Here is an 11,511-nt window from a genome sequence, read left to right as displayed (position 1 = left end):
CAGCAAACACACACACGCGCACACTAAATGGGAGTTTAATGGCTGATCAGCAGGTGGGATGGTGATACTGACATATTTCACTGAATTAAATGCATTAAAGTCTATTCATGCTGGTGTATGGATGTCAAATTAAAAGCCCACATGGCAAAATAGTTTTGGCCCAGATTTGGTCCACACTGTCACACTGTCATCCGGCCCACATGCCGCCTGAGTGATGCCCCTTTGGTGGTCTGCTCCTGTTTGCCAGATCTGGACCACAAGTAAGCCTTAGCAATATTCAACCAAAGGTGCAAAGGTGCATGGACCTAATTATTTTTGTGCTATTTGAGCCATATTCACCATCTACCATTGGCCACTTTAGGTTCACATCCAGATTACACCTATAGAGCCCATTTGTTTTGGGAATCTTTGGGCCACTTTGGTCTCACATCCATTCATCTGGGCCAGAAGAAGGCCAGAGGTGCTGCTTCATTGCCTGAAGTGGCCCACATCTGTATGAGGTGCCTCTATAAGAAAGCTGTCATCACCATCAACAGCCCTCTTGGAACAGTTTAGGCCTTAAGTCACAGTGCAAAGATTCCACCAGTTGTCACAAACAGCGACAGGAGCAGCAGTGAGACCACATGAGGACGTGTGATTGGACACTTGTCTGAGTCAGAAACACAAACACTTTCACCTGCGTGACGAGCCTCCTGGGCCGTGGCCCGGCATGCAGTGCGGCTGCAGCAGCTGGATCCCTCTCTCTCTCAGTGACAGGTAGGATTAGGAGTCTGGGGCGCAGTCCTCCTGACACTGTTCATTTCAGAGCCCATCGTCTGAGGCTGCTCTGCCGGATAAGATATTCCCCCCGGAGGGCCGCTAGTTCAAGCTAGATGAACTCAATCTTCGCTTTCAATTTACTTCAAGCGTGGAAAGAAAAGCAGAGAGTGGCGCGTCCCCTCCGCCGCAGGTCCGCCTCCGAACCAGGTTGTTTCCATCCACAGAGTCCGTGTGCACGAGTCCCAGGTGACGCACCATCACGGCTCACAAGAGTACGTACAGATACACGGCTGATACAGGACTGACACTTATTACAATGTGAGAAAATATGTGGTTTAGTTTTCATGTTTTCACATATTTAATATTATTCCAATTAATCAGAAAATATGTGAATCTTTAAGTTTAATTGCTGCAATAGTAACAATGATAATAATGATTTTAGATTTTAAAGTAAATCTATGGTAATTTTTAAATTGGGAAATATTTCCATTCATTTATAATAAAAATAAATATAAATATAATGTAATACAGAAAATTTTATTAAATTATATTATCAAACTAGCAATAAGTTTAACTCGCAGCAAACAGTTGACAATGACAAAAAATGAATGTGTCTTGAAACTGAGATAATCTGCTCTGGGAAATAAATTAAATAAGGCAGCAGTCGGCACTTTCTCCTGTACATTAAGCTGATTTATCCTCCTATCTTTAAACAATTTATTCCATTGTTCCACGCCGTTTACAAAGGCCTATGGACCTTTTATATACCGTCTATGGTATGGATCCACAATCCCTTAATCCTAGTCTGTGTGGTTATTGTTTCACATGTAATTTAGTCAAATGAAAGCGCCCATCAAGCAGATTAAAAAAAAAAACGAGTCTATGGAACATTACAGGAATTTTATTCAACCGATTCAAAGCAGTGTCCAGACCAGGTGTCCCATCCATCCACCCATCCACCCATCCATCCATTCATCCATCCATCCGTGCCGTGCCACGCCGTGCACGCGTGGCAAAGGAAATCATCTGGTCTTACTTTATTTTCATTATACACTTTTCCCCTCAAGATCATTCAATTTATTCAGCAATTCAATTACTCTGATTGTTGATATCGAGACCCCGCGGCTGCCCTGGAAAACAGCGCAGATAAAAATGCTCTTAACTTGTCAGCAAAGGGCAACACAATTAGAATAATTGACGGATGCAAAAAAATGCAGAGAGAGAAATGACGTGAGCGCGCACATCTGGTTTAGTGGGACACTAAATGATACCATTTAATCGTTAAATGAGATGGCGAAAGAAATGCTGGACAAAAATATAATCTGCATCTGTTTTACTCAGATATTTTTTTAAAGAAATTGTTGCATATGTATATAATGACAGAGAATATCTGGAACAATAGATTAAGAAATGCAAAAATATATGTTTTGAAATTTGCTATCACTGATCCAGATGTTGGGTATATATATCTTACTTTGATAAATCATAAACAATGGAAGGAAAGAAAAGCAAGTGGAGGAGAAAGGGGGATTATGAAATAATTATAGTAATGCAGTGAGAGAGGTGACATGACGGATCTTTGTCTAAAAGATGCCACTGTTAGAAAAAAAAGATGCTGCAGAGGAAGCAGCTCGGGCAATAACTCAAGCAGAGGGCGACTCCTTGGCCACCGCCGTTGACCCAGCCACCTCTAATTAGATCTAATATTTCAGTGGACCGGTTCATTCTGCGATTCACAGATCCATCTAACACTTAGCACGACAGTCCGAGATACACAAGCACATCCATCCACACAAGGTGAGCAGGGTGATACAGGTGTGCGTCGCCCTGCACAGATACAATAACACCGGGGCTCGTGCAGCAGGCCTGGTTCACAATGAGCCAAAACACCAAACATTCACTTGATTGGATTTATTATTTTTTTTTTCTGAGTGCAAATACAAGGTTTATGCATCAATCTTCAGCACATTACACAGATGGAATCACTGACACACAAATATGATTAAATATCCAATAAGCACAAGAGAAAAATCACCTCCCAGATGGGGACAAAACTTCGAAACTTACATTAATCCAATTTTAAATCTGTGCGTAAATTGCTGGGAATTTGCGCAATTCACTGCAAATTTGAGGGTTAAAAACTCAATGAATTACATATATTTATAAATGCACGTATATAGGAGTGTTAGTGAATTCCCTGTATCGTCAAAAGATGGATATATAGCATCACCGTGCACACCTACCTAATCACCGCAGCTCAGCGGTCATTTTAAGGCACAGCGTATCTCTCCTCTTCCTCCTCCTCCCCCTCCTCTTCCTCCTCTGCTTCTCTTCCATGCCGCTGATGTTCGCCTCAGCAGGCTGAACCGGAGCTCTCACAGAAACAGCAGCAGCAGCGGCGGCCAGTCATTCAGTCCATTCTCACATCCACTGGCAGAGCAGCAGCATTACGCAGCAGTGGCACCGCGCGTCCCTCACCGCTCGGTCCGGAGGCAGGAGAGGGACAGAGAGAGCGAGAGAGGCAGAAAAAGCGAAGGGGAAAAAAAAAAAAAACCTCGGGAGAGAGCGCCGAGGAGAAAATTAAATTGCATTTGGGGGGCAAATTCTATTAGGGAATAGTTATTGTCTCCTGACAGCTCCTGTCCATTTGGGTAATTAGTGGGAGAGATTGGTTGAACAAACGAAAAGCTATAGCCGTCAGAAATGATATTTTCCAATTCCCTGATTGAACCCGACCCCGTCGAGCTGAGACGACGCGGTAATAGGCTCGTTTGACTCAAATAACTAGAACCAGTTCAGCCAGTGCGCCTGGTGAGAGACTGAGATTCAGATTCACTAATAACTGGACAGAGGTGGCTGCTTGTTTTATTACGACGCACAGGCAGGGGTTGTTAAGGCTGCACTTTTCACAGACATTACATTCTTCTAATTATTTTTAAATAAACAATTACAAAAATTAAACTATGGGGTATTATTGCATGAACCTCTGGACAGACGTTTTGTGACTTGGTCCAGATGTTGCCCCATGCCCGCAGCTTCACGGTCAGTATTCTCCAGGCCCTCCTGACATTGACGTTGAAAGGCCTGGAGAGCAGATAAGTGTAAGACTGAATATATACCCAGGAGCCAAAGCTGAAATGTAAATCACGCATAGTGGTACAAACTCTGTGTTTTATTTGTATCAGTTGTTGTGATGTTTAATTCTATCCCAAAACAAGAAGTAGAAAAAAGTCCACTGTTACCAATGAGCAATGACACAGAAATTAGCCTCTGAAAACATAACATATAATTAAATAAACCCCTTTAGAATTTTTTTTTTTTACAGAAATCTCCCAAAGGAAATATTGATTTTTTAAAATGTTACCCATGTAAACCAGATAATATTACAATTTTCAGAGTTGGAGTTTAGTTAAATTAAAATTTTAAATGAAACAGAAATAAATCCAATTAGATTTTATTTGATAGCCCATATTTACAAGCATTGTTTGGGTTTAACAATTTGTAGAAGGTGTGACATCCTCTCAGGAACATGGGAGGGATCCCTCTCCCTGCAGGGCAGAGGTGTAATAAGATGTCACATGCAAGAAAGCACATCAACCAAATTTTAATATTCTAAACATTCATAAACTGTTGTTAAATATATTTTTGCTCTGTACATTTAAGGCAGAGGTTTAAATCAAATGGCCTCTTTTATTACAACCAACTGACATGAACTAAAAATGTGTTAAAAACCCTTTTCATTACCTCAGGATTTCCATCAGACCCAGAGTGAATCTTCCGTTAAGTTCAGTGACGGGAGCGGTGTCAGCTGAGCGAATTAAAACAATGTGACTGACAAGTGTTGGATCCGCTCCAGCTTCATTACACAAACACTTCCTGTAAACTATATACACACTGACTGTGGAGGAGGGGGGGGGGGGGGGGGGGGGGGGAGACCAGAGACAAAACATCAGAAACTAGAACAGAACAGAAGCAAAGGTCAGAGTTGTGCTGAAATCAGAACAGTGCAGCCGAGGTATAGCTGATGATCAAGGCCTAAATGTAGTTGATAGGAGGTTATTGATTTACTGGGGTTTCCCTTCCTCCCATACAACTCTCTGCTGGGCACAGATGAACTGTGAGGACTTCCAGTTGGCTAACCCCCCCCCCCCCCCCCCCACTCCCCTCGGTGCACAGACAGCAGCCGACACACTGACACTGGTGTGATGAGATGTTTGGGAGATGAGCAGATGAGCGTCCACATGAAAGGGGGAGGGACCGCAGCAGTAAAATGAGATGGATCTGACCCTACTTGACTCCTGCCTCTAAAAGGCTGAATGTTTAAAACCTAAAGGGGACCTGGCTTAGTTTTTTCATAATTTATTCAGCACCCCCCCCCCCACACACACACACACACACACACACACACACACACACACACACACACACACACACACACCACTTCTCCCTCTGTCCACAGCAGGAAGCTTTATAGTATTATTAAAGTCTGAAAGAGAGATGACACAAAAATGCATCAAGGCCCTCCTGCATTTTAATATCAATACCGGAGGGGTAATAAACATCGAGGCAGAGAGCACGCAGGAGAGAAGCGACTATAAAACCCCACATTGTCTAATTTATGGAAGACAACAACAGGGCAGCAAGGTGAGGTTTTTACCCTTCACAACACAACAGTGTGTCAGTGCACAACATTTATCCTCCACAACAATCAACGCACACGCCACAAAGGAAAGTTGTGTGGAAAGTTTTCAAGCAAGTAGTCAGGTCATTTTGAATGAGGGAGCTGGCACATGTTGTAGCTGGAGGGGTGACAACAAACTGGATGATTTCTAGATGGTTTCACTGAAGTGAGGTGGAAACACAAACGCTTAGACAAAACAATCCTTAAAGGTCTGTGTATTAGTTCTTCTGGAGCTTTCAGTCATTGCACTTCACAACTGTCGATATCATTTCTATTCCTTTTTTAACATATCTTCAAAGTTCATTTTTAACCCATAGACAGGGAATAAAGTTATTGTAATAGAAACAAAGTAAGACTGTGATCTTTTACTCCAACAGCGTAGAGAACCTAAAGAAAAACACGAGCCTTTATTAGAATCAGACGAGTTAAGGTGCCGATGCAAACAAATGCAGATGCTTCTGTAGGGCACATGGTTCTTAACGTTTATTTGCAGATGTGTGACTTAATTGTGATGAACTGGTTTGTTTGTTTGTTTTTATTTTTGCTTAAATTATTGCATTTAATGCATGTATGTCATATTTTTTGTCATGCAATAATGTGATATGTTAAGGCAGTGTTTATTGTATGTAATATAAGTAATAATTTGTTATTATACAATATATCTTAAAATATACCCATAGTTTTGTGGACAAGACAAATGAGGATCCAAAACAACACACACCGAGTCACTGAACCATTTGATGAAAGTGATTTTTATGCTACAGATGTTATAGCTGAGATTTTGGATGAACAAGTTAGTCCACGTTCTCCATCATCATCTTCAGAACATCAAATGATGTGATATCTTTTGGATCAGTGATGTTCATGTTCCCTCCAGTAGAGTCCAGATATTTCTCAAATACACACTAAGCAGCTCTGAAGATCAAAGTTGTTTGCAGTTGCTGTTCTGTGGATGAGGTTTAAGCCAGGAGGCAATTAGCTTAGCTTAGCATAACGACTGGAAACTGGGAAAAAAGATGAGCTAGTTCCGACCAAAGAGCCTATAAGACCCTTTAAAGCTCAATAATTAAAATTTCTATTATATCTTGGTTGTTGAATTGCTATAGAAGGTGGAAAGTACTTGGGGGGTGGGGCAGCATTTTGTCAGATCTGTGACTGAGCAAATATCACAAATGTCTTTTATCTACTCCACAAATATCCTTACTGAAGCATTATACCCTTGTTTTTATTATAGTATTTTTGTGGTTGTTGATTTTTACTGTACAATTTAACTTGAGTGTTTCCACTTTGAACAATTGGACTATCTGTTTAAGTATTTTACTCTTTTGACTTTACTTTATATATATGTGCATTTTCACTCCTGTGTGATACTTTTTTCTTCATTCTGTCACTACTTTGTTTATTCCCAGCACGAGAGGTGATTTAATTGTTATTAATTGAACAGTTTTTTGATGCTTTCATTCATTTGTACATTTAGTCTGATTTGCTGGAATTAAATACAAATCAAACAGATTCGGTTTCTGCATTCAGATGCATGAACAGCTCTGATTGTGTCTTGGTTTGGATTTGAAGCCTCTCGTCCTCAGTGTGAACCTCAGCCTTGGCAAAGTTGCAGACAGATATTATATTGCTGCCAACTTCCTCATTAACCATCATTAGTCCGAACCAGCAAAACACTTGCAGCACATTGAGGCTCAGGGCACCTGATGAGAGGACGTCTTGGTAGTGAGGAGCACAAAGCATCGCTCCGATCAGGTAACAAACACAGGTAAACATTGAAATCAGATGTGGCAGAAAAGTACTTAAACCAAAAGGCTATTATGGATTCAAGCAAAAGAAAAATTCTATGAGCTTTTCACATTTTTTCAATGGTCCCTGTCGACTTTCAGAAATGGTAGGTAGTAAATATCTTGGCAGATTTAATGAAACAAACAGTTAACAAACACAAAAAGTTTTAGAAGGGCACATAAGAATAACAGCCCACCCTGATATTAAAAGTCTAATGATATACTGGATAATGTTTGCACAAGGAATAAATAACATGCAGAAGTTTCCCTGTGACAAACTGTGCTTTTTCTCAATTTGTTCTGGCAATTATAATGTGTCATTCAGGGTCTAATTCAAAGTATGGGAGAGTTTGATTAAGTCACACAACCACAGCTGCTCAGCCTTGATGCTCCTCTGCTTTAATGTGGGGCTATTAATCAACCTATTGTGTGAGTGTATGTGTGTGTCGTGTGTGTGTGTGTTATTAGAAGAATCGACTGCCTTAACTCAACTGTTCAACCATCAAAACCTGTCTGACATGGTTTGGATAAAGATATGGAGTGGCATTTGGGATGAAGGTGTGTGTGCGTGTGTGTGACAGGATTGGGATAGAGGTAAAGGGGCAGGAGTTAAAGGGATTCAAGCCACCGTTCCAGGAACCTCAAAGCTCAAGATCAAGAGCTTGTTGTCCCTCAGATGGGCCAGTTGTAATCTGGACAACATCAAACCCCTCTCCCTCTGTCTGTCCATCCATTCATCCATCTCACACACCGCTGCGTCTTTCATCCACCTGACCCGACGCCCTCTCCTATACTTCTGGCCCACTGTTGCTCCCCTCCCCGAAAAGAGCCCACCTCCAAGTGTGTGAGGAGGGAAGAAGCCCCACGAAAGCCGATTGCGTTTTAATAAAGTTTATTATCTGCAGGGAGCTAATCCTCAAGGGTAATCTCTCCCCTCTAGTCCTAAAGGAAAGCTGGATTACTCACTTGCTATAATCCCAATGAAATTGTTAGGATTTAGCTTGCGCTGCACAGCAGATGGCAACAGGCTTTTTCCTTCAACCTTGGATGCTTTAACCCCCCCCATTATGCATGCAACACCCTGCTCCTCCTTGCCTCAAGTCCTGTCGTCATGAGCAAAACAAAAAACAAAAAATTGTTATTCTCAACTCTGGAGGGTTTCGAAAAAATATTTTGATGTCAGACATTTTCAACCAGAGTGATTTATAACGGAGGGAAAGCACTATAGATTTTGGAGAGATTGAAATGATAAGACAAAGTGAAGGAGATCAGATAAAAAAGTGCACAGTAAGTGCTAGTTAGTCATGTTAGTGTGATGGAGGTGTTGGGAGAGGAGGTAAGTTTCAAGGAGGTTCTGAAGATGGTTCACCACTTAGGAACCAAGGCGAAAAATAGTCTGGACTGGGATTCTCCTGAGTGCAGGGATCGCAAAGCCAGTCCACGTTCCTTGTAGGAACACAATGGCTAAGAAGGACCATAAGTGTGTGCGATTGAGTTCATGGATGCAGACACAGAAGTTGGCCTGTAAGCAAGCATTAGAGGGTAGCAGGTGGAGGTCAGTGTCCATGTTTGTGGACAATTGGACCTAAGGAAGTATATGTATTGCAAAGAGAAGGGGCCTAGCACAGAGCCTTGGGGAACCCCTTTTCTGAAGATGATGGATATCGACATTTGTTCTTGCCATAAAACAGTCCATATATTACAGAGGCTTAACTCTTCTCTATAAAATGCATTAGTTCAAGCACACCTTACCAAATTACAGTTTTCAATAACAATAGCATTGAAAAAGCAATGAGTCCTTATCAAAAATAATTTTATTGATTCAGACTGAAGCAGTGAGGCAAACAGAAAAACACAGTGATGGTCAGCAGAATCTTCACATCGTGGACACCAGCCAAAAACAAATCCTGCTTATTCTAAAACCTTGTCCAGTGTGAACATATGCATCGCTCCGCAACACTTCAGAAACAACACCAGTAGCTGTCGTGTAGGCTCAGCAGTGTGATGTCATACTCAAAGACGTGATGTAAAACCCAGTGTAATGTAGACCTACTCAAAGGAGCTGAAGAACAAAGGGCTGATCAGCTATTCTCCAGAGAAAGCGACTGAGCACCTTCTGGTCCAGTCACAGTATTCAACAAAAAAGCTGCAGTCGCACAACACTCACAAAGAATTTAGGTGAATGGATTGTGGTTTTGCCATCCCATTACTTTACAAAACTCACAGAAAAGTGACAGTCATCTTAAATCTGTAATTTAAGATCATTATTTTTGAAATCACCGAAAGAAAATCACCTATTTGAGAATTTAAATCCACTGATTCAAATATTATTTACATGTAACTATATACAAATCATTAGAGAAACTATATTTTTTTGGTCATAGTACACAGCGAAGTAGTAGGAGGCTTCCATAACGTCATTAACAAACAACAAAAACTAATTCTGTTGAACAACCCCCTCCTCCCAAAAATGTATGATTATTGATTTATTTCATACAAATAAAAAAAAAAGTTAAATTCATTAATTAATTTCATCCTTCATAAGTGGTAAATCAAAATCAAAAGCACAATTTTTTTATCCTTAACATAAGCACAAAGCCCAAACAGAAACCCACTCATGGAAATATATGTGAACCACAGTCAAAATGCTGCCTTCAGGCTCTGGAGGACGGATTAAGTGCAAGGATACCTAACTCCCATGATTTTCAAAGATGTAAAAGATACTAATTTTCCCTTCCTCCTCTAGTTAGACCCTTCCATAACATTCAGATGTCCCTGGCTTCTTTCGCCGAAGGTAACAGTTAAGTGGACCACCTTAAGATGACATTAATCTTGACACATCCCCTTACACTAACCCCAACCTTAGCCTACATGAACCTAATGAATGTTAATCATTGCTGTGACTCAGCTCAGATCTGGACACTCTTTGGTTCAGGGCAGGGATATTTTAACCCGCCGTAGCCTGAAGCGGTTTTTGAAGAACAGGTACATGGCGAGTAGACACATAGAGGACAGGAAGTAAAGAATGACACACAGGCTGATGTCCACTTTGGAGAATCCGATGCTCAGCATAGACATCCAGTGTCCCTTGCGGCTCGACTCCTCGCCAAAGTACTGGCCTGTCAGTTCTCGCTTTTGCTGCCACTTCCTCTTCTGCCCCACGTCCAGGTCAAAGTCAGACTCCAGAGGCTGCAGGCCCACCATCCCAAGCCCCGCGTCCAGCTCCATGCCGAGCCCGAACACAGGCCCGGGCTCCTGCTCCTCCTTCCTCTGCAGGGTGCGTTGTTTGACCCGGCTGGAGGCGGCCAACAGCAGCGCCTTGGCCTTGTAGTGCTGGTTGACAAATGAGTCCAGATCCACAATGTCCTCCTGCGTGTCTCGCATCCTCATCCCCACAATGCTCGGCTTTTGGCGGGCCTGCTGCTGCCTTCGACCCATCTCAGGTTTGGCCCAAGGACTCGGCTCAGGGGTCTTACTGCCCATCTCATCTGCTGCTGCCGCTCCCTCCGCACCTTCCTCCTCTTCATCCGTCACTGCTTCATCCAGCGGCTCCTCTCCCTCCTCTTCTTCTTCCTCCTCTTCTTGCGCAGTGGGCTGTACTGGAGGATGCATCATAAAGTCAGAGGCCTCCCTGGCTTTCCTTTCAACACGTTTCTGAGCTTCTAGAGCTCGCTGCTGGCTGGCGTGTTTTTCCCTCTGTTTTGTCAGGATCTGGCTTTCATCTTCAAGATAGTCTGACAGGGAAAGGCAAATAGACACATCATTATTATTATTATTATTTATCCACACATCATCTCACTTATCTTGCTCATTATAGCAAAGAATATTGTAACCACATATTAGAGGAACTCTCAGGCTTGGACGGGTTCGGACAGAATTGCTCAACTATATCTCTAATTTAGATTTGATTTGATTTTGATATAACAAACTTTAAATGTTATAGAATTTGAAAACAGAGTCACACAAATGTGAATTGAGCAACAGATATAGAAGTAATATCGGGTGGGTCAGAGTGACAGAGTAGGGTTATTGTTTCCTCTTTTTTTTATCTTCGACTGTTTTATTTGAAATAACAGATTTTTTGTATATCACTTTCACTTGTCAACTGGATACTTTTAAAACACAACTTTTGAGATAATTATTGTTAACTGAATCATTGCTCAATAAAAATATGTTAGAAAAGAAAAAAACACAGGTGCAGTTCATGATCATGAGGTAGGAGAAAGAAGTACATTTTTGTAGTTTGGTAAAAAATGCATCAGACCTGAGCTTTTCGGAAACTCA

At 41.6% G+C, this 11,511-nt stretch overlaps 1 protein-coding gene across 2 annotated transcripts in view; it reads right to left on the bottom strand.

Annotated features, from left to right (window-relative positions):
• Positions 1–9,022: 9,022 nt before the first annotated feature.
• Positions 9,023–11,511, bottom strand: part of qsox1 (quiescin Q6 sulfhydryl oxidase 1) — a 31,420-nt gene continuing 28,931 nt past the window's right edge. Inside the window, exon 13 of one of the 2 annotated variants that reach the window (XM_034583020.1) lies at positions 9,023–10,961. In XM_034583020.1, coding sequence (XP_034438911.1) covers positions 10,159–10,961 — 803 coding nt within the window. In that variant the 3' untranslated portion in view covers positions 9,023–10,158. The remainder of the gene's footprint in view (positions 10,962–11,511) is intronic. The other variant, XM_034583019.1, reaches the window with a different exon arrangement.

The sequence above is a fragment of the Hippoglossus hippoglossus genome, chromosome 4 (assembly GCF_009819705.1).
Source record: "Hippoglossus hippoglossus isolate fHipHip1 chromosome 4, fHipHip1.pri, whole genome shotgun sequence".
Classification (NCBI taxonomy): domain Eukaryota; kingdom Metazoa; phylum Chordata; class Actinopteri; order Pleuronectiformes; family Pleuronectidae; genus Hippoglossus; species Hippoglossus hippoglossus.
The sequence above is the reverse complement of the archived record's forward strand: the minus strand, read 5'-3'. Positions and strand labels throughout refer to the sequence as shown.